General features: G+C 43.0%; 1 protein-coding gene across 2 annotated transcripts; it reads right to left on the bottom strand.

The window, feature by feature from the left end:
• Nucleotides 1–1,549: 1,549 nt before the first annotated feature.
• On the bottom strand, nt 1,550–22,570 carry ldlrap1b (low density lipoprotein receptor adaptor protein 1b). 2 transcript variants are annotated; one of them, XM_079573782.1, is made up of 10 exons: nt 22,261–22,570; nt 13,489–13,631; nt 12,952–13,061; nt 11,564–11,678; nt 10,696–10,768; nt 7,428–7,523; nt 4,667–4,800; nt 4,071–4,105; nt 3,136–3,167; nt 1,550–2,857 (listed from the first exon to the last, which is right to left on the bottom strand). In XM_079573782.1, exons 1-10 carry the CDS (start codon nt 22,343–22,345, stop codon nt 2,811–2,813), a joined length of 870 nt encoding a protein of 289 aa, XP_079429908.1. In that variant the 5' UTR covers nt 22,346–22,570; the 3' UTR covers nt 1,550–2,810. The 2 variants fall into 2 exon arrangements, with proteins under 2 accessions (XP_079429908.1, XP_079429907.1); XM_079573781.1 differs by lacking the exon at nt 3,136–3,167 and having other exon boundaries at nt 22,261–22,568.
• Between the last annotated feature and the right edge of the window lie 1,239 nt (nt 22,571–23,809).

Raw genomic sequence — 23,809 nt, 5'->3', positions numbered from 1 at the left:
ATACACCACTGACACATATTATCACATAAAACTAAAGTGGCACCGCTTAAGGACGTGTTGATGGAGTAAACTTAAAGTAAATGTAAAGTAATGGCTCTTGGCACTAATTCTGATTTCTAATTGGAATTGTGAAAAAATTGTGAAAAACCCCCATGTCCGCAGTGCATCTAATTAAGTAACTAAATAAGCTCAAGTACAACATATCAGTGGAAAAGAATTTCAGGAACCCTGGTTGCCTATAATCCTACCTGCACTTGTAGAGGGAGAGTGGACTCCCAAGCGCTGCTGCTGTCGTTGACAGATTCTTCCTCTCCACAAACAGAGGACTCAAACAGAGGAGGACCAAGTTTGAGCTCCTCAGGACCTTGCCGGGCAGTGTCTTGTGCCTCAAAGGACAGGGAGAAGTATCCATCGTCTCCTCGGTCCTGGAGGCACAAGAGACTGTCCACATCTTTATCGAATGGCACGGATGTCTTCCTCTGGCCCTCCTCTAGAGAGGCGGAGAAGCAGCCCTCATCTGGGGATGTGCACTTGGGCCTCTTGGAGGGCGGCTCAGGAGTGCAGTCATTGTTGATCTGTATCCTCAAATTAACATAGCTTCTTTTCGACATTGCTTCCTCTAGACAAGAAAAAAATTGTCAACAGCAAAGTTTAGTAAGTACGCATGGCAGAGTTTTTGTACTACTACTATGACCCATCTGTGTCCCAAGATACAGTATAAAGTAAACTGGTTCAGCCATGCACATAGTGAAACTTGAGTGCTCTTATGAAGTTTATGTTTAATTGTAATGTATTTTTAAATCACAAAGAGCACATCCTACACCCATAACCCTAACAAAAATCCATGACTGAGACATTTAATGTGTAGCACCTTTAAATCAATTTGCAAGTGTTAACGAGTTTGAAATAATTGTCGTTTCCAAAAAAAGATAAGTGCATTTTAAACAAATGTTCATGCTAACATTAGCCACAATAAAATGTTTCAGATTAGCTTCCTCAGTCTTTGGCCTTGGGCGAAAGTTGGCTAGCTTAGCAGTAATTTCATGCCAAAAAAAAGGTGAGGCAGTCATATTTTTAAACTTTGCAAATTACACGATTTAACACAACATTTTTTGCCATCGAGCAGCAGGTCCTCCATTTTCACAGGCTGATGTTTTTATTCAAACGTGTAACAAGTGTTGGCGGCATTGCTCCAGTAAACAACCTCCATTTCACTACATCTACTAAGTTTATGTGTATTGCTTTGGATTCATCGATAAAATCATACAGATATTTTCAAAAGTACAAATCTCCTGCATATTATTCTTACCTTTTAGTCACCTTTGACAGAAGATGGAGTGTCTGGCGCCTATAGCCCATTAATACATCCACGCCAAGCTTTTAACTTGTACCATCATGACCTTTGCCTTGGCGGGGTCAATTCAAATCACGGAGGATTCAAAGACATTGTAAAAATACAAAGAGGTGTATTTTAATTATTATTTACGCTTTGTGTACAGGAATGCAATCAGAAATTTAGCATTAAAATATAAATGATCTGCCAAATAAAAAAAATAAAAGTTTTTCGACCTCTCTTGACTTGTTGATGCAGCTGCCAGTAGAGGGCAGTGTAGAGCCAGATTATTAATTTAGTCTTTTTCATTATGCCTGATTCATTTCTTTTGGTGCTTTCAAGTAAAAAAAAGACACAACTCAAACGCGTTTTCTACGTTTATGCAAATTAGATTTAAATTATTTCGTACACAACCACATGTTAAAATATCACACTGTCAACGCATGATCTGGTCTTGAAAAAACAGTAAATTAGTTTGATCCATAATACCGTGGCACAGTGTTCAAACGTAAACCACATTCTGTCCATTTGGCTTGTAAGCATTTGATAAAACCAGAAACCCATCTTTTGCTTTGTAAAATGTAACGTTCAGTGACACGGTGGACAGGGGTCCAGGCCGGTCCAGGCACACTGAAACAGTGCAGAGAGTTCAGAGTTTGCAAGTAAATAAATACATTTGAAGTGACATCAATGCTTGTTGACATTAGTCTTTACATAAAACATGTGCTTTACAAACCAATGGATGTAGAGTGCAGACATATTATTTGCATTAGAAAAAATAGGATTGTCATTTTGTTGTCATTCACTCATGTCCCACAGTCTTTGATCAAAACACTCAGTTTTAAAGCTTTCCATCCTCAACAGGCTGCAGCGTTGAATGGGGAACATAGGTAGTAACTTTGTTCTTATTACAATGGTTGTGAATGTGACTACGGTCTCTTTTAACCAGTCACTTTTGATATTTGCATCTAAATGAAGCTGCAGCTGCTATTTGACCCTTTAGTTCCTATATGCATGTTATAGTCCCTGTAACAATGTGCACATTTATAATCTCAATGAAACGCACAAGACAAACACAGTTAACATATTACATACATGAACATGAAGCACAATAAGGAAGGGATACACTGACTGTAACAAACATTAAACAACTGCATGGATTTGGTACAAAAGGGATAATGAGGTTGTATTGCTTTGGCGAATTTTGTGAGCAGCCTCTTCACGTTTCCCTCACTGGTTGTGTAACAGCAGAGCGCCGTCAAGAGGTGATTTGGCAGTAAGGCAAGGTGGAGAACCTTAATCCAGATCACAAGAGTCCTGTCTCTTTCCCCCATAATCCAGTTGATTCCCAGTCCAGTCCTGTCCTCCTTTGAACTTCACTGTAAAAGACCAAAGTCTTGATGTGCACTGAAGTCTGGGTCGTCCTGCTCCCATTTGCCCGGGGACAGGCACTCCTCTGTGTTCAAGTCCTGAGGGCTCACCCCAATGTCCAGGACCTGGGGGTTAGTGCGAGACTCAGCGAGTCTGTGGGCACAAGACAAACCTTTGGTTAGAATCTGTTTTCTTTTCAACAATAGAAAGTATCTCTTTATATGAATGTCACATGGGCTGGATTTTTTGGTTCATGACTTCAACCACACAACACTATGCCATGAGATGCCAAAAGTGTACGAGCTGATGAAAGTTGCACGCAAACACTTATTAAAACATAGAGAGTGGAAAACTGTGCAGTCCTCTCAGACAGATGAGCGGTGGTGAAGTCTAGAATATAAGGTGGGTTCACTACACTCAGATGATGTTACCTGAGTAGGATTCAAAGCTATCCAGACTTCGGCTGGGGGCGCAAAGGAAATACAACAGGTCAGCGTATATTCAGGACTTGCTCATCATTTCACATTACTCCCGTGCAATGCAAACAAACAATATAATCTACACATTACAATAATACAGCTCAGCCAGCAGAGGGCAGCGCATCCACATAAGCCACAAGTGGTGTCGCCTGACAGGGGGGTTTGTAGTCACTGCTGTAAACATGTAGGAATGTTTTTTAATGATTTTTTCTTTCTACAGTGACAATTTGATTACAGAGTTACTTCTTAGCCTCTTAAACATTTGCATTGCAACTCTGAGTTCAAGTTAATAAGGCACACACAGTGCTTTAGATTTAAACCGTCAATCATTTAGGATCAGTTTTCAAAATGTCAAAGTGCAGTGCAATCTGATACAGTAAACGCAACCATTTTAATTTTTTCATCCAAGGTTTAATGACAAACTAAAGACCCAACAGCTGCCATGCTCTGATCAACAACAGGCACCTTAGTCATAATGTGTCTGCTGTTGATCAAGAAATCATCTGCGTGTTTGGAAGAGGATTGCCAAACACACAGATGAATGCAGAGATGCAGAGACCAGAACAATCTGTGGTTGTGTCCAGTGCCTTTTTTTTTTTTTTTTTTACAGTTAATGGCAGCAGTCTATATCACAGCAGCGTCCTTGACCACAGGGGTGAGAGCTCATATTGAATCGCCGTGCTTGTAAAGTGAGCCTGGTAAAGCAGCATGACTCAGCCTGGGTGTCACCCGCCAGGCCCTGGAAACGAAGCCGGTCTGCTGACCATGGGACAGCACTGAGCAGAGCCTGTGTTTAGTACAACAGCACCCAAACCACAGCTGGCTATTTCAGCAAAACGCCCTGCACAGTCCTGTTTCAGGGAACGCAAGCCAACAATTATTCTCACCTGGAGAAAGCTTCGTCCAGCCCATCCTCCAGCTCCTGTCCAACAACAAAAAAAGTGTTTGGTGAGTTTTACAGAAGCTATGAAAGACTATGAAAGATATACAAAGTCTGACAATATTCTTTTATTCATTCTTCTCAACACACCTTAGCTATTGTATTTTTTGTTGTACAATTTGAAATAATAAAACTATGCAAATTCTCAGTCATTTGAAACAGTTCGTAAAACAACCAGAAAATCAACACAAAAAAAACAATAGGCAGACATCAGAAAACAAAGCACTTCGAATAAAGCCTTCGACCAAAAAAATCCTTTCAGTTCTTAATTATACATTCATAATTAAAAGGATAATATTTGCAGTGGGTATTGGTCCACACCTTCTGTTGCCATGGACCCGTTCAATAAGGCCGCTGTTCAATAGGCCATTGTGCAGCTCCAGTTCCTCTATAGAACCCACTGCCTTGATACAACGGTGCCTTACATCACTTTGGTCAATTATTCACAGCTTTCCCTTTTTACAACAGCCCATCATTTGTCTTCCTGTTTTATCAAGCCTCTGCAGCTGAAAGTTTGCGACCGGCCAGGCAGTGTGTCCTTACCCATACAGTGTTGTTGTTCTCCGCGGCGTGGTTATGCTCCATAAAGGGATCGGAGTCCGTGCGTTTTGTTCCTGAGTGGGCCAGTGCCGCGTTGGCTCCCTCTGCCAAATCCAGGAGTTTTCCGGTGGCTACTTCTGTAAAGCAAAATACACAAAGTCAGTATGGAGTGGACTTCCTGCACCTGCCATTAGACTACACTGGCGTCTAATTGTGGGACAACATCAGCAGCAAGTGTCTCGGGACAGTGTTATTATCACGATAAACCCTTCATGCCCCGGTTCTGATCACACAGATGGGACAATAGCTGCAGGGGGAGAACTGAGGGAACCTTCTGACACCACTGTACTCTGATATGATTGGTTTATAATGGCCTCCGCTCATCATTGCTAGATGCAATTAGTCAACAGTCGTATTGTCAAGGGGCACTCATTAAGAAACATTTTTACAGAGTGAAACCAAATCCAGCACCATTTTGAATGCGTGTGCCATCAGAACACCTCCGCTTCACGAACAGTGTCAAAGTACTCAAAGTATCCACATGTTGTGGCTGGGGCATATGAAATATCAAAATATCAGTATTTCGATATTTCATATACCAGTGTTCCGATGTTTGATGTCATTTGCTTTGTAAAACTCATGAGAGGTCATAGGTGCTTAGTATAAGGTTTATTGATTTTCTTTATACTGATCTATAACCTGTTTTTATTTGATATTTGTTTTGATTCTGCTTTTGATAGATTAGAATAGATAGACATGATGATTTTTGACATTAAGTACATTTGATGAGAAAGAGCTAATAAAATGCTAGATGAGAATGATATAACATATAGGTTATAGATCTTGTGATGAGAGGAGTTTAATAACCTTTAGACGAACCTCTGTCTAGTCTGTGGTTAACCACACGCTCTCTCTGTTTCGGAGTAACTCAGCTAACATTTCAAACATTTCTGAGAATTTAAGCAAGCCTCCTGAAACTTCCCCTCTGAAGAGTATAAAGTGTTGAATCTTTAGTCGCTCGTGGGTAGACTTTCTAAGAGCGGCATTTAAGCACATAGAAAGCTACCCCTTGCCTTGTAACGTCATGTCTTTGGGGAAATGTTTGTTTTCATTGTATCATGTTTTGCTGTAATATCTTTTGTTGGTTAGTTATTGGGTGTACAATAGGCATTAATCAGTGTACAAAAGAGCACAGGTAAGTGTTTGCTGAACTGATTTTGGTACTTGCATTTGTGCCTTGACGCCTTGGGCCACAGTCCAGATCAGCCCTAAAAAATGATTTTGTAGCCAGTAAGGTCGATTGCATACTTCCCAGTGCAAACAGCCAAACAAATAAATTCCCCCAAAATGGTAATTACTGTATCATGTAGGTCTTTTCAAATTCAGTACAATGCAAGGTCCTCCTTGCAGACCTTCGATTTTGGTAAGTGTCCTCTTTATTGCACTTTTCTAAGGCGTAGATCATCCAGTCTTGTCAGGAAAATGGGGTATGAGGGCTTAACTTCGTCCATGGGGTTCTATTCAGTCAGTTTTAAAAAGTCTGTTAAACATATCCAAATAACTTCAACAGGTAGTGACTTGTCCAAAAGCAACAAATGTTGTAAAATAAGTAAATGAAATGTGAGGGTGCAATAACAAAATGCAGGATAATCTTGGAACATTAGTTTTGTTTTTTTGTTCTGTTGCAGCAAGAGGACCAGAGAAAACAAGCAGGTGTACCAAACAACAGCAGAGGGGAAGTATGCTGTTTCTACACGTGGACACTCCCAGGTGAGTAACCTCACCCTCATGTAACAACAGCTTCGAGAGGAGCGTCTATGTGCCGCCACAGCAGAGTCTGGTGCCAGGAGAGAGCTGAAAATACCAGGTCTCATGGACATGGCTGACTCACCTCCGAGGATACCACTGATCCCCAGACACTGCCATGCAATCCGAGCCTTCAAAGGGATCCTTCTTAGTCATCAGGAAGTATCGAGTCCCTGGCACTGATTTATAATGATGGCACTGGCTGAACCCCAACTTAAAAGCTAATATTTTAATCACTGGGATAACACTGAAATGCTTATTCTTGTCTGTAGGGATCATCCTTAAAATCACATCGTCATGAAATCCAACACAAAAAGGTCTTGGGTCAATGGCTTAAACGCAGCATCAGATCAGATTTAGGGAGTGCTGTGTCTAAAGATGCCAGAGTTTTATTCCAAAGCGCTCATTTCTGTGAGGTTTTGGATCTGGCCGACGGCGTTAGTTTATTCCAAATTCCGGTATTGGCTGCTGCTTTTCAAAAGGCACACACAGGCTTTTACAAACAGCACAATGCAACAATGAACAGCTTTATAGAGAATTATTGCTGTTCTGAATAAGAAGCTTATACTGTATCACTCCATGCCTCTGAGGCGACAGTAAACACAGCCTTAAGGTTTTCCACATCAGTAAACAACGACATGACTTGCATCTTAGCTCCTGTAACTAGAGTCCAATACAATGAGCAATGAGGTCATGCAACATACTGAACAGACCGCAAAGTGTATACCATTATGAGCTCAGAAATTACCAAATTGCTGTATAAAAAGAGTGGCTCATAATGACCACTCATTATGATCATTACTATAACGCTAACCTAAAACTGTCAGTGCATTTGTGTTTTGTCCACACCTCGGCCTATATTCATTTGCAGATGACGATGAACTGCAGCTTATTCCACTGATTTTGTCAAAGTATTGAGCAGTGACCGGACACTCCCTCGGGGACAGAAGAGACTCACCTCCTCCCTTCAGGCTGGACAGACTGGCCGAGCTCTCAGACTGTGAGGTACTGACTCCTTCTCCATCCGAACCAGACTTCACCCGCTTTTCTTTCTCTGTAACAAACACACACGACATCCAAGTTACAGAAACCAAAGCAGAAAAGCTTTGGATTCTTTTTCAAGTTGCTGTCATACATGTGTTTTACTAACCTAGCCTTCCTGATGTGTAAACAAATTAGAAACACCAAACTGGAGGATTAAAGTTTGGGCTATTACTCAAGCCATCTGTCAGATACAACCCACAGAGCAACGGAGCAACACATTTCAACACCAGAAAAGTAAAGACTCAGAGCGCACAGCTTTGACAGGAAGCGCAGACATGCCAAAGCTGTGAATAAATTATGAGTGTCTGTTGAAACTGTACAGAACATACTTGTCCAAAATACATAGTTTCAAGCACCATTTGCTCTTGGGCATACAAGTAAAATGCTACCTTGTTTTAGTTCTCAAGCTGATGATCCGATCAGAAAGCAGAATGTAATCTACACTTTGCTAAAACCAGTAGCAGTAAAAAGTCCTGTCTCTGCTCTAAATACTTCACCTGCACCTTCCAGCAATCAATCAGGCTCCTGAACAAACCAGTACAGGAGCCTTTTGCATCACCTACCGCTGTGTGGGTTATGCAATTACTTTTATCTGTAACTAAAACATTTATTTTCTCTGTAAACAGCTTAAGTGCTGTGGGGCACATGGAAGAAAAAAAGTTTCAATTCCAAAAATGCAAAACTGAAAGCAGAGATAAGGAGTTAATCTTAGACTGCCACAGAACAAGAGTCCAAGCTGGGAACAACACCCCATTCCTGTGAGCCTCTGTGCCAGTGTGTTGACAGTGTTACACACATTTCCCCAGGTGCCGGTTCCTCCCCGCGGCCTTCCCTCTTTGCTGCCTGCCGCGCTGCCAAACTCCTGCTTAACTTAAAGATACAGCAGTTCAAAGCTGCCAGTGCTGTTTACAGAGAATAATTTGTGGCCTTCTTATGAATAGCAATGAAAGCCGAATCTTGCTCAAGAATGTGGGTCAGGAATGTGTGGTGGGCTGTGGAGATCCACTGTGGGAGGTGGAAATGAACTTGTAAGATGCAGCGAGAAAAAAGACTTAAAGCAGCAGAGCGACTGCAGCCGTCTCTCCCTCTGAGGTCCGGCAAAGACTCTATCCCCTCCTGCTTTCAACACAAGGCCATGTTTCTGTCATTATCTGCCTAAACCACAGTGGGAACAACACAAGGGGGTTGTCAAATAACATCAACGTCCTGATACCAAAACAAGTATTTACACTTAAATATTCATTGCAGAGGGAGCGATACTTTGTAGAGTTTTCTACATTACTCCCTCCCTAAGTAGTTAAAAATCATCTTCGTCTTACGCAGAGGCACAACTAAACATTGCATTGTATACACTAATCTAATATTGATGCTTATACAGTGGCGAAAACTAAGTGTGCTCACAACGATCAGGATGAATCTTGAAACTGTTGCAGTTCAGTGAGAATCAGGCGGTGTACTTACTTATTCCTCCCTGTTCTGTTTTTATGGCCAATACAAAATATGATAAAATGTAAATGTTTGGGTGGTATTAGTTCAAGCAGACACTGTTTAATCATTCCTGTGATTTTGATGAAGATCAGACCCCATTTAGTGACCAATTTAGGCAGAAATGTGAGAAATTCCAAACGGTGTACTTGCCTTTTCTCGCCACTGTAATGATAAGACAAGGCGAGAAGAGATCACAATAGGACTACTGTGTCAATGTATTTTAATCATATATTTCTGCGCTCATATAGAATTCCATATCAGGTATTGAGATTTTTCATAAGTCATGTATTAATGTATGATTATCATGACAAGCTGCCTCCATAATCCACACTGCCTCCATATCGGCCTTATTAAATATCTCACGCTCAAAAGAAAAGATTTAAAGTAGAAACTCACTCATAACATCATCGTTGCCGAAATAACTGGGGAAGAAAAATCTTGAAGGAATGTTTGTGCTGTGACCAAATGAATGAGGATTTCATGAGACAAAATCAATGGCACTGACGGAGGCTCAATCTCACAGTGACACGCGCATTTCATATTCTCCATCTCCGGCTTCTCATTATGCACCGCCTTCAGTCTGCGCTGCCCTCCCGCAGAAACCACCATCCCTCCCCCCAAAGCACATCTCATCCTCTCCACCTTCGATAAAACTAACCAGGGTTTGGGAAGGGGGGGGTTAGGCATCGGAGCGGCAGGAGGAAAAAAGGTGCCAGGTGCAAAACAAACCATAACCAAACAAAGAATGATTGTTTAATCCATAGAGCGCCAATGATGCAGATGAGGCTGGGGGCGCCAATGTGATGGAATCCCCCCCCCCCACCCCCCTTGGCTTTCATGCACCAATCATACATGCATTAAATTACAGGCATGTTCTGCGACCGACGCTTTACCAAAACGAGGCGACGCCGTTCACAAAAGCCTAACAGCAGGTTATTAACGGCTTGTGTGTTCAAAGAGCTGTGAGGGACCTTGACATGAAAGAAAAAGAAAAATCACAAGAAGCCGAGAAGAGTGCAGTCGAGATGAGACAACACCAGGGGAAATCCTAGCACCCACGCATCCCGAGCACACTCTCAACAATGTGCAGCCACTGTAAAAAGGTTTAGATTTTCTGTGAGGAGGCCACCCCTGCCCCCGGGCCAAACTCTGATCTTTCCCCAACATCTCCCCTGTCGATACCTACAGCAGTCTCTGACCATGACGGAGTCGCCTGTAATCACGGGGCGCCGCTAAGCTCAAAGAGGCCGCGCTCTTTGGACGCTGATTTATGCGGCACATGGGAATAGGGTCAGTTCAATGGGGGGAGATTCTTTGTAGAGATGGAAAGGACAATGTTGACTTGAAAAATAAAAAAGGGCTTTCCCTTTCTTGGATTTCACATGACCCTTCTCATGAGAGTCAAGGCCAAGGTGGAGGGAAAAAGGAGAGACATGACCTGGATAAGGTGTAAAGAATATTTCAGAGTCCATTTTGGAAAATATCTAATTGCGAGTGTTATTGCAATGTTACCTTAAACAGTGCAGATTTTTCTGATTTGACAATTTCGACTTTACTTTTAATTGTGATTAATTTCGTCGCCCAAACACAGAGTCTGGCAAAGGGACTGTACAGTAGGTGTGGGGGATACAGTGGGGGAGCGTCTCCACTCATCCGAAACACTGCCTGTGTTGGTAGGGGGCGATCATGCGTACCTTCTCTGGCAGCCTGCCAGAATTCAAATGCCACTCGGAAAGCCTGAGCCACAGTGAGGGTCACCGCCTGGGCCTGTGGGAGCAGAAAGACGAGAGAGAGTCAAGAAAGGGCTGAACTGGGAACAAAGAAAATACTTAAATGCCTGTATTGTTAAGGCTATACGTGATTTTGTTAAAATATAAACTTGTTTCACAGTGTATGTTTTATTAAAGGATATCAATTATATGAATAGCTAACAGAATCACAGTATTTTTGTTCGTAGATGTCTAAACTATGAGGATTACATCTTTTATACATAACAAGATCCCACAGAGACAAGATATTTTGCTGGCTACTGATTATAGTGCTAGTGATTTCCTGACTGCAAACTGTCAACTGTAATTTCTTGCTTTGCTTGAGATTAATCTTGAGTCCTTTGGGTAATCTGGCAACATCCAAAGGAATAGTACAGTATCTGCCAAAAGGAAATCCTCAACAGCGCAGAGATAAAACACAGGAAATGGCCACCAAACAGGACAAGATGCTTGAGCGATGTTTGGAGATGGGGAAGACAAACCCGCAGGCTGCCGGACAAGTTATTTACATGATGTGGAGGTTACATGGGCTGTGGGTCAGAGCTAAATTGGTGAGGGGAAGGAAGTGAAGGGAGTGCCCGCCTTAGTCAGCAAACCTCCAGGGACGAGGGAATGCCACAGAGGAATGACAACCACCACGCCCTCTTCGCTCTTACATACTTCACTCCGTGTCTAATCCCGAAACTACACCTGGTGGTTGTTTCATGACTTATTTAGTGCCTCGGACATGTCATCCATTTATCTAGTATCCCCAATCGACACCGCCAGGCCCCCAAAAGAGTACACGACTTACCATTTTTTTCTTGGTGCATAGGAAAGCATGGCACTCCAGCGTCTCATTGTGTTGGCTCTGGACGATGTATGCAAACACTTTGTCATGCATCTTGTCTGCTGTGCAATAGGATATTCTGTGGAGAGTATAGATAAATGCATTTTGAAGACAGATATTCATGAAGTCTGCTCTCATCAACCAACGCCATTGTGCAGCCGCCATAAGCCCTTAAGAAAGCTACACAATCTGATTTTAACCGGCAAATCCTGTGTTTTCTCTTCACGGTTAGATTTGGGGAAATAAAAAAAAATAATCCTGGGCCCTCCTTGCCAGCTGGCTGTTCAGGTATCGAGTGTGACAATATTGTGAGCCTGGGCTGAACACGTGTACTCGACATCTGTGCCGTTTGCAAAGGCTGATACCATTCCTTCAGATAAGTGACTGCCTCTCGCTCCCACTGTGCCCGCTCTTCAACAGTCCCCCCCACACACACACACAAACAGCTCTAAATTACAGCTGTTCGACTGGGCCGCCTCCTGAGCACCTGAAAGGACCCACAAGGCTATAGTGAGCGCTGATGCTTTGTTGTGGCGCAGGCTCCAGACAGACCAGACCTGTTGTGACCGCTACATGTGTGTGAGCCATCGCTCTTGATAGTTATAGTCTCAGGTGCAGGCGGAGACTTTCAATTAAGCCTTTGCGCTCCACCGATACCCTCTTCTCCACATCCTAAATCAGAGCCGTTAACCCGGACCAAAGCGAAGGCGATGCATTGCACCGTTGGGAAGGGAGAGCGTAGCGATGGAGGAGGTCCTAATGAGTGTCTGCCATCTGTCCTCGTTTCCCCTTCAAGCTTCAGCGCTAAACACAACATTGCTCTGGACTCACCCCTACAGTGAACTGCTAGAAAAGGATACAAAAATCCAACTGATCCAACAGAGACGTAAAAATAGCTGCGAGTAATTATAAGGAACTCATTAAAAGGGAAAATCAAACGAAGAGCACCCATGTGACACAGCAAGCTGTTTTATTTCAAATATAAGGACCTCAACAGATGCTGGCATCAAACAGCCTCTGCACGCCCAGAAATCAGTTTTATCAACCAAATAAAAACCCTAGCTGTAACTTTTCCAGTTTTGATCATTTAAAACTTCTCCAATCTCATGCTCATTGGCTTAAATATGAAAAACCCATCAGTAGCGTGCAATATTTTTCATACTCCTTTACCTGCCTCGTTAATGTGAATATGAACTTATTCTTGCTTAGCTAATGGCAAAGTCCCACCTTCCCTTGATAGTGAATGACAAAATTTAGAGAAAATGAGTTGTGTAGCTCTGCTGATGGTCCAACTCTGTCGCACACTGTGGCCTTGTTTTTATAAGTGGTAAAAACATAATGAAAATTGGAACCTGTATATTGAGATGTTTTCAATGAGCTGGTTGGAGGCGTCGTAAAGGATGATTCCACGTGGTGAGACAGTCATCGTCACCTTCTGGAGTTTCTTCCCACTGGCTTTGGCCTAGAGCAAAGAGCAGCAAACCACAGAGGAATAAACCATTGGTCAAATGAAGTGCTGCAGTTGTTTTAACCGGGGCTTGAGCTTAAATGCAAGATGCAGAAGGGAATGAATTAGCTGTAGGTCGTCAACTTTCTATTATTATCCAGTAAAACTTAATATATATAGCCATTCAGGTCTCAGATTCTACTCGAGAGGGCTTAGGCTTAGAAAAACTTTACTGATCCGCGAGGGAAATGACTTTGCAAACAACAGATTATGCCCAATCAGTGTCCCTGTCTGTTAGAAACATATCCACACTGTCCTCTAGACTCCAGAGTCTGACTTCCTTATGCTCCAACTTGCCAAGTCCTATTATTTTCCTACTTATTATCATAGCTGCAAAAGCCATACGTCGAATCTAGAGAGGCAAGTTCTGGTGCCATCTCACCGTGGCCACTATCCTCTTGACGGCGGCGGCAGACAGCTCCTCTCCTTTGGGCTGCTCCACCATGGTGACCCCCAGGTATTTGAGCTGGAACACCATGCCCTCCAGCAGAGTCTCCCTGGTGTCTGTCCAGTTCTCGGGCAGCTCTGCGGAAGACAAACACACAGCAGTCAGATGGATGGAGCCCCGGTGCCTGTTAGCAAGTGTCCCGTCAGCCCCGTGTCACGGAGATCTGCTTTCACCAAGCACCACTCTGCTGCATACGGTATGACAGCACCCACACTGGGGTTACAGCGGCCGCTATAATGAGCTAACCCCACAGGACGGGGGAAAAACAGGAAACAACTGGGAATCTATAATGGGAAGTATACATTTTCTTCATCAAATTCAAAAATATATATTAATAATGCAGCAGAAAGTTTAAGATAAAGGCGGACAATGAAAAAAATGGCATTAGTCTTGTAGAGCGCGTCTCGAGTGACTCAAAGTTGATTTATAATTTCCTTCAGTATGCTTTTACACCCCGTGTTTGCCTAAATTTTCTCCAGGTGCTCCACAAAGCATGTCACTCAAATCCCAAAGCCAAAACTTAAAAAATCCATAGAGCAAAAACTAGTGTGGTTAAAAATACGATACTCCCTTCAGTGGTGTCACAGGAGGAAACTTCATTTTTAGAAACAAAAAAAAGTCTTCGGAGCCAGGCTTTGAAGTTGTTTTGAACACGTGTAAAGTCTCCATAGGATTCAATATTACAGCGAGCCTTCTGGAGTCGTTCCTTGCCACTAGGGTCGGGTGTGGTATCGCAGCGATGTCAGCACCCCGACATGAGGACCAAAAAGAAAAACATTTGGAGCTGGGATTCAGATCGCTGACCTTTGGATCCATGGACGAATGCACTTGAATGACTGAGCGACTGTGGCACAATTGCATTCCCACACAAATTAGACACAGTCATTTCGCCTGGCTATAAACACACAAACTCAATTATGAAATGCCACTGAGATAACTAATCGACGCACAAAAGACAACCTGTAGTCTCTAACAGCCGTAATTGATTTACAATGGGGGCTGTAACGTTGTCCATAAAAATAATAGCCTAATTAAGAGTAAAAGAGTTAGTCGTTTATCACCGTGAATCGTTTTGTCAATCAGTTTAGAGCCCCCCTCACTACCATAAATTACACAAATGTTTGTTTCCACAACTATTCATATAAAACAAACACAAACAAGCTCAACTGGCATCATTTTACATATAGTACAAACTTCTTGGTGGAAGTTGGAGCCGTTTTATCCCGCAATAAAAGCTCAGGTTGTTTTCAAAGCTCATAAAAGGTTTATGGTGTGGCCAGTGTGCGGTGTGATAATGAGATGCGGTGCTGCCGTACATTCGTCTTCTTTAGAGGCCCATCAGAAAACCCTGTCCTCCCCGTCCCCCTATCCGTGCGCTCTTCACAGCACACCACTTCTTAGCTCACAACAAAACGTTTATTTCTATGGCCCTTATGAGCTTAAATCAAAGGGGAGCACTAAATGCGTTCTTTTCTTCGAGGGGAAACTCAAACTACTTTTTTCGAAAGGTCATGAAAAGGTAGATGAAAAGAAACAAAAAACAAACAAAAATCATTGTCCCAAATTCATTTCATGACTTGCAATCCACACATATGGAACCCATTGGACACCAAAGGCTTACCACTAGCATTGGTTTCTCTCCACCAAGCACAGCCCTGTGGTTTTTAATGCACTAAATATAGCTCTAACCAACCAGCACTTAGTAAAAGGGCGAGTCCAACAGTGACGCCCATGTAGAGGGTCAAGGTCTGTGAGCTCCTAAATGCAGGGGACACTCACCCACCCCTCGGTTACAGAAGTGCCTGGTAAGTAGTGGCCTCGCTGTAATATGATCTCGAGGGAGGGATCACTAAACGCTCGTCATGACCTTAATGGAGTTCCCGATTGATCCCAGCGCTCAGTGAAAGTCCATAATGAGGTACAGCCACTTAAGACAAACATGATGAGGACAGTGCAGCCGTGACCTTTCCACCTCCCCGTTAGTGTGGGCCAGGAAATTTAATAAATGAGCGCAGTAGAAACAAAAGAAATGCAATATCTGTATCTACTCCACATGTGGTTGAATTGACAATATCATTCATCCCTGTCCTGTTGGCTTTTATACGAGTGCTGTTTACGGCCAGATCAGGCTGGTCCAAACGCGGTACAGTGAAATCTAGTAGAGAAGATGCCAGATGAATTATTTATGCTGCTGCACTGTAGTTCAACTTGAAATCCTTACTCTATAGTCACCCACATCTGCAGAGCTCGATCCCCTTAAGCCCCGAGACACTGGAAGAAAGCGCAAAAAGTTTAAGAGAACACAAATGAGGGGGGTTCTTCTGGAGAAAACGGTAGCACCACAAGCCCCGTATTAGGACCTACCTGTCAATCTAACAGTAGCAGTGGTTCTCAAACTTTTTTATTCCAAGAGCCATGTAATTAGTAGTAGCACCAACAGCTCTGGAAAGTCGGGAAAGAGTCACATGTACCAAGTGTGGTCCGGTCGTGTTTCCTCCAGATTTCTGATGTAATTTGCTGCTGGGTGATAACCGTAACACAGTAAAAGATAGCAGTAGCCACGCATACTAAGCCAGTGGTGGTGCTTTGTGAGTGAAATAATCCATGTGTTTATATTGGTCACATTTGCATTCACACAACCAACCCCCATCCACAGGCGGGAGCCAGCAGCTCGGTGCTGATCAGAGGGACTTCAAAGGCTCCGCTCTGGACACTGAGATACAAGCAGCTGAGGGACACTGACAGTAAATATTATGCAGGCCTGAAGACTGCACCTGAGCACGGTCGCCTGAGCAGAGGCAATCAGTGGTTCTCAAACTGTGGTGCTTGGGCTTCTTCAGGTGGTACTCAGGGGCATCATTTTAGATGGCATTCTTGTGGTTTGGACCCTTTTTAGTTTCGATTTGATTGTGACATAGGCCAGTGGGTAGTTGGAAGGTCAATTGTTTTAGGAGGTGGTGTAAGAAGTTCTAGAAGCACTAGTGTAAGGTGTATGAGGGGTTCTTTCATCCCCATCTTTTATCATTTCTCAGCTGCTGTTATACTGCAGAGAGTCCATAATGGTCCTGAAGAAAGCGGCTTAATAAAAGTTAAAAAATAACAGCTAGCTTATGAGCTAAAGACGTTTGAGACCTACACATTTCTTCTTCTGAAACACTGAAAAGGCACCAAGACCCACCTCCACACCTGCAGCACAGTCGAGACGTCACAAGAGGCGCAACAGGAAACAAAAGAGGGACAAACAGGAGGCATCCGGGCAAGACTCACAGCTAAGCCATGCCTTCTACTGTTCTGGCTAATGGACGTTCACCGGAGAATAAAACCAGATTAACTGCTCTTCCAAGAAAATGATGAAAGGAGGAGGCGGAGCTGACCAGTGCAGGACACCACGCTTAGAAACAGGGACAAACCCAGGAGGCACTGCACCGTTTCAGAGGATCAGAGGCGCACTGAAGGCAGCTAGCCAGGTACGTTCGGGTGCTACAGTTTCCCCTAGCTCCATAAACATGCTGGTCAGGTTGGCCCACAGTGGTGACGCGATCAGTCACAGTGGCTCAGGACTAACACCTGAACACAATTTCGTTGTGCGGTTGTACAATGACAAATAAAGCACTTTACTTACTTGAGAGGTGTTCATAATTAACTGGTTAAGCAATCAATTGCCTTTGTCAATTAATGTTATGTTGTAAGCAAAAATACCCTAGAACTACACGATTTAGGAAAAATGTAAAGAAAAATAAACAAAAAACAAAAGCTACTGTGTTCTATATATTGTCTTCTGTTGTTACATTTATGTAAGCTTGTAATTACTACAGAAAGAAGAATAAACGTTTATACATATAATATGCTTTGTACAATGATACATCTCTAATGATTACTGTTACTGTTGTCGCCTGATGCCAACCATACGACTTAAAACATCCACGTCATGCTAAAGTAGAAAATTAAACAAGCTCCAAAAAGATTGAAGGGTTTAAAAATAAGACCTCGTCGTCACACCCAACATCTGCTCACTCAGACGTGGATTCACTTTAAAACAGACATGCAGCCGCACGTCCTCTTCTAAATTTATCCATTTTTACCCACAAGGGAAGACTAAAAAGACTCAGAGAAAGACGTGGGATCTTCTGTAGTTCGAGGGTAAATGCTCAGTAATATTGTAAGACTTATAGAACAAGTATTTGTGTAGCTGATCCCCCCCCCTGCTGCAGACATGTTTCAACAGCTCGCCGAAAAAAAAAAAAAAAGGATTGGCAGAAAGAGCGAGCAGAGAGAAAAGGCACTGCCAGTTCCTCTCACCTGAAATGGAGAGGCAGAATAAGATGCCGGTTTAATAAGCTGGGGACATCAAAGTCTGTGCTCTTGTGTTTGACAGCAGCGGTAAGCCATGTGAAGACTTTTCTGCGTGAAAAATGGCCACTTTCTAAACAAGCACGATTTAATATGTTTCACAAAATGTACAAAGATGAAAATCTGCTCCAAAACTTGGTCGTCACTCCCATTTAGGGAACGTACTGAGCGTAATGCTGATGTCGAGCCAAACTTGAGCTGAAGGGAATTCACTGAAAAAAAACAAAAAAACAGTCTTTCTTTCCCCGCTAGTTATTTGAGTCGGTAGGATCTGCGACTATACAATTTTAATGAAGCTAAAGCAACAGATACCCGGACCCTATTGATGGAACAAGAATAGTAGAGAGAGCAGGCAGTAGCATGGTCTGAGAATGTTTAATGAAAGAGATTTTTGGAGGCTCTACCAGCGCAACATTACATTGAAAGGAGAGGAGACGGAACTGCAGGCATTTTTGGCAACACGCCGGACAAAAAGAATGCAATTTTAACATGAGAAGGTCAAGCAGGTCTACAGTCTTTCCAGCAGCAATGGAAGAGATAAACAAATTGTGTGCACTTCTACATGAAACGAGAAGTGGGCGTCAGCAGGGTGAAAAATACCACGAAAAACAATGTAAATGTAAACAAATAGTCGACATTGGAGTGTCGAGACAAATAGGACTCGATGCGGACACTCATTTGGCTGCTGGAAAATAAACATTAGTGCTATATCAGGTCTACAAAGAGGGTTTAAGGTCAACAGGAGCCCCCCACTGCACTGTCAGTCACACATGCCGCGTCAACACTTTCCCTCATTGTGCACATATGAACAGAGCTTTGAGAACTCTATGTGGCCTTGAGCCGGCTCCAGCGCACAAGAATCCAGTTGTCACGTGAAACCAGGCTTACCTGCAAACAGACCAGAGATGAGTGGGTCTTATGGGTTACATGTTTGGTTTGGAGTAACATGTGATTCTGGGATGTAGTGTCTGCTCCAGAGAAAGAATTAAAGAAAACAAGACTGTTGATGGGAACAGAAAACAGCAGCGCACAAGCTTTAGGGATGGTTCGGTGCAAAAGTAGTGGAGAACATGAGTCATACAATCTTCTCATTTGAAGTCATGAAACAAGGCTTAGTTCAACATTATTAAATTACAAAGGACTTCAAACTTCACTAAAAATGCACATTTAGATGAAGACATTGCCTAAAGGAGAAAACAGGATGAGGCAAAAAAAGGACCCTCCACCAAGTTGAGCCTCAGAGCCTGAATAATGAGAAGTGTTAAAACATTCCTCTGAATCCCAACATGATGTGGAGAGGATTTGTCCCACAGACAAAGAGTCTAATCAAAGAGAAAGTGTGTTACTACACAAGGGGACGTCGCTGGCCCTCACGGCCTCGTACTGAGACTGACCCAGCCAGCGCTATTGTTCCCAACATCAGTGCAGCAGCAGGAGGAGATCTTTTACTCATGAAAACCAAGGTGACTTTATAGACCATCATTTGACAATAAGCTTCTGCTGGTTTAATTAAAGGTCATTTACAATAAAACAATGCTGTTTAAATATATCCTTCGCTTAGAGACATGTGCCGAATAGTATCGGGTAAATTCTATCATAGAAGAATGACAGTTTTTGTCAAATAAATCAAAACAGAACCAGGATGATGACCTGGCCACAATGTCCTGGAAACACATTCAGCTGAAACTGATCCCAGAGCTGCCACAGGAAGGCCCATTGTGGATCAAGTGACTGGCTTCATATTTGCCCAGAACACTCAGGGCTCTTAGGAGGGTCTCAGCCTGACACTTGAAACAAGCAGCCGTAAACATGAAGATTTGAACATTTACTGTGATTTTTGCCCAGGGGCTTGAAAGTTCTCCGGAAAAACTGGTTTGTCAATGGTGCCTATAGAACCGGATGAGACCAGAAAAAAAAACCAGCTTTATCCTGTTCAGCAGTGGCTCCCAACCTTACTTGTTTACTACCCCTTGAATCTTTCATTTTTACTCAAAGTAAGACTTACATAGAGGATGCAGCCAAATATTGTAGAGAATGATCAACAAAACTCAAATCAATCACACTTTACTGTAAGTAAAGGGTAAGGTGTAAGGACTAAGGGTGTTTTGCAGCAAAGCATAATTAAATCAAACATTTCTTTTAAAGTCATATTGAAATAATATGTTTGGTTGTTGTTCTATATGATCCAAAATATTTCCAAAGACCCCCTCTGCTAATCGCTCATATACCCCCAGGGTCCCCGTACCCCTGGTTGGGAAACACTGCTGTACAGTATAATGTGGGGTGAATGAATGGAATTTATAATACTTTTGTTGCACCGACCCTTTCATAGGCAGATAGTTTGTCATTATAAAGGCCATGAATCTCACTGTATTCACCAGACAGTTTTTCAATTATTGCCTGAAATTTAATCATGTTTCGATTAACATTTGTACAGTAGAAGAATCGTCCTGGCAGAACATAAACTGTATGAAATATTCTGAGCAGCATATGTCTAGACAGAAGGCTTAAGAAGATTATATCAATTACTTCTCGGAGGGTGAACAAACTTCAACATATACAGTACCACACTTCCGAGCCATATTTCCCTAAAGGCTTCGAACTGGCAAAATGTTTCAACGAGGAAACTAAAGATGTTCCGAGAAGATGGAGCAGTAAACGTGATAGTCTCTCGGGTACAGCAAGCGACACAGAGACAGGGCATGTGTAAACGCAGCATCAGGATGCGCTGTGTCAGCTGTGCAGTCACATAAACTGCTCTGCTGGATTAAAGAAACTCTTAAGAGAAACAATGACATGGCATGAGAGTGCAGCCCCATGTGCACGTGACACAAGCAGATTACAGATACACGGCTTAAGCTGGCCTGGCAATAAATCAGAAGGGGCTTTACAACTCTGTAAAAGTCCTACAGGACCCAATCTCCATTACAGCTGCGGGGCTGCCTTGACTTTGTGCTGAGGACACACAGCGCTGGACACTGGACTCCTCATGGGCACAGAATTCTATTTCTTCCAATATAAAAGTGAGATGAATTATCCGGGATGTTATAATTTAAAGTGAGAGAAGGGATGTGGTTGTGCATTGCATCACATCATCTCAAACCGTTTGAGCTGAACAGGAAGCGACACGGTTGAGACATTCTTGGCTGTTCAGGGGGGAAAGGTGAGGAATAGCAACACTTGTGTAGGTCTCACACCAAGACAATGAGGCGTAGTATCAGTGTAGGTGACATTTTTCAAGCTTGTGTTCACGGGGAGAGGAATGCGGTTACACAAACACAGCAACAAGGTGTGTGGGCCTCTATGACAATCCTACAGAGACAAAACGTTCAAGATCCATGTTGTTCTTCGTGTTGTTCCAAATGTTAAAATGTGGCAGGGCCTAATTATAAAAGTCACAGTCAGTCCAGGGTATCTAATAATATCTATTGATTTGAAGGGTAGCACTTGTGTGAGTACTGCCAAGTCAGTAGTGGAAAGCGTCGATGCACCATCACAGCTCTACTGTATCCATCCCCCAGAGACACAACAAAGCATTGACCCCCGTGCAATCTGACACGTGTGACATCTCTCTCTGCTCCCTGCCACATGCACTGACAATCCGAGGGAGGCAGCACGAGCACAAGGCGTTCCTCGTTATAGAAGCAAATCACCCTTTATGTGCAAAAACAAAAAAGACAGATCACGTGGCACCAAGATGCAAAACTAAACAAAATATCTCAAAAAAAAGGAGCAAAACCTGAGAGGAAATCCTTCGGTCGAGTCGAAAACACACTCGTTCTTTACTACAATGAGTATCGCCTAGCAACAGTGCGTTGCTAGGGCTGCCAACCTGCAGGACCGAGAGGCTCCTCGCGTTTCGATGCTTTTTCACCCCGTGCCTTTCCTTTCTCTGGCTGCTCCTCCAGCGGCTGACTGCCCAAGAGAAGAAGCGACATGGATCACTAGTGTTTGTTACAGCTGTCACCTGTCCGCGAGGAGTGACGTGGCCGAACAAAACACAAGCGTGCTAAAAGTTTCTTCGTGTTTTTTTTTTTTTTGTCTCGTGCCCGAGAAGGAGGAAATTGTGTAAAAGCGTAAGCACTTGCGACTCAACAGGAGTTCGTTTAGATTGAGAGGTTCTCCATAGTTTCAGGTCCAAGCTCCGAACAAGTTTGACATAAAAAAGAATAATTATAGTTCCGAAATAATACGCTATACACACAGACGCCCGAAGTGAGCTAATAACTCCGTCTTAGCTGCTTGACATCGGCTTGACATGGCTAGGCGTGTTTAGCAGAATTAGCATCCGTCTTTAAGCTAATTTAGCGAGTGCTCCCATGTCTAGGGCAAGTGCAAGAATAAACAAATACTTACTTTTATGTCTCCCCGCATTCCATGACTGTTTGGCGATGCTAGGACTTCGTATGATCGCCCTCCCGGCAGACTTCAGAGCGTCCATATCCAGAAAGTGGGACGAAAAGCCCGAGAGATGCGCATATGAAGACTATCGAAAGACGTATCCGTGCGTAAAACAATCCGCTCTACACTGAAACTTTACTCAGCGTCCTCTCCCGCACACGGTTAGGTTAGTTTTCAATCGAGAGCAGATTAACATGTTCGTCCCTCTGGGCGGTGTTATGTATGTAAATGAGCCGGATAATGTGCGTGACTCCAGCGAGAGAATCACGCTCCTGCTGCTGCTGCTGCTGCTGCTGCTGCTACGATCCTCCAGCCAGCGCGATGCAGGAAATACTGCTCTGCCTTCAAACTGAATACAATATAACATACTACACCCATGTGTCTAACACAGACCCGATCTACTCACAGCCACAACCTTTTGTCTCCAGTGTTTTTGCAGCCATGCCACATTTGCCTAAATCTTTCCATTTTAACCTGCCTACCTTCCACGTTAGATCTGATTCATGTCAGATTGGTTGGTTGTGTGTGACACAGAAGTTGTCCATTTAAATGCAAGTTTTAGGCAGCTCAACAAATACTGATCCTATAGATTAAAAGTAACTAACTGTAGCTGTTATTGGCATGTTGACATGAGGCTGATAGGTCCGTTGTTTTGCACTTGTTCAGGCTGAAGCCGATAATGAAATAGCAGGTATAGGTTTCACATAGACTTCCATGTACATACGGTAATCACCAAATTACTGTTCATGAATGTTGACTGTAAACCCTTGAACAACAGCATTAGTTAAACTGAAGAACGCATGTTATATTTACAAACTCTCAGAGCACACCATCCAGCAAATGTCAGTGACCAGTGACCTATTCAATTTAATAGGGTGTTGAACACTGCCTCCTAGCGGCCAAGTTAAATACTCACACCATAGCTGTAAAAGATTCACACCCACTAATCCTGAAAGTGAGACAGGTGCGTTTTTAAGTTTTAATATCCTCACTGAAGCGTTTTAAATTAGCATACTGACAAAATCACTTGCGAGAAAAAAAAAAGTTTATTCTTTGTAAACCTCACAGAGCGAGAGCGCAGCCAAGGTCAAACCTGGGGAGAAACAGAGCAGTGACTGAGGCATAGAAACAAAATAAAACGTATCCAGTTGACGAAACAACTGACTAAACTGCACTTTCATTACGGTTTTAGAAGAGCCGATGACAGCGGTCGGAGCAATAAAGCCTCTCAATATACAGAATGTGAAAATCACACACAATATCCATTTTAGATGATGGCAAAACCACATCAGACTCAAGGGATTTCTGCCCACAGGAATTAACTATAATAATACCAGGCATACGGAAAACTGCCCAACAGTTGCAAATACTGTAACATTCACAAAAATAAATTTGATTTTCTAATCCCTTACTTTCAGCTAGACTCTACTACAAACAGGCGACCATTTTATCTACCTGCTTAACACAAACTTCTATTAAGTGATATCGAGAGGATATTATGTTG

The sequence above is a fragment of the Gobius niger genome (assembly GCF_951799975.1).
Source record: "Gobius niger genome assembly, chromosome: 16".
NCBI classification, from domain to species: domain Eukaryota; kingdom Metazoa; phylum Chordata; class Actinopteri; order Gobiiformes; family Gobiidae; genus Gobius; species Gobius niger.
Note: the sequence above shows the minus strand (reverse complement) of the source record. Positions and strands in the feature narration are given on the sequence as shown.

Coding starts and splice junctions, on each gene's coding strand:
- ldlrap1b (XM_079573781.1), bottom strand. CDS start 22,345: ATGGACGCTCTGAAGTCTGCCGGGAGGGCGATCATACGAAGTCCTAGC. Junction 13,632..22,260: donor GAATGCGGGGAGACATAAAA/GTAAGTATTTGT, acceptor TGTCTTCCGCAG/AGCTGCCCGAGAACTGGACA. Junction 4,801..7,427: donor GTCCAGCCTGAAGGGAGGAG/GTGAGTCTCTTC, acceptor TTTGCTTTACAG/AAGTAGCCACCGGAAAACTC.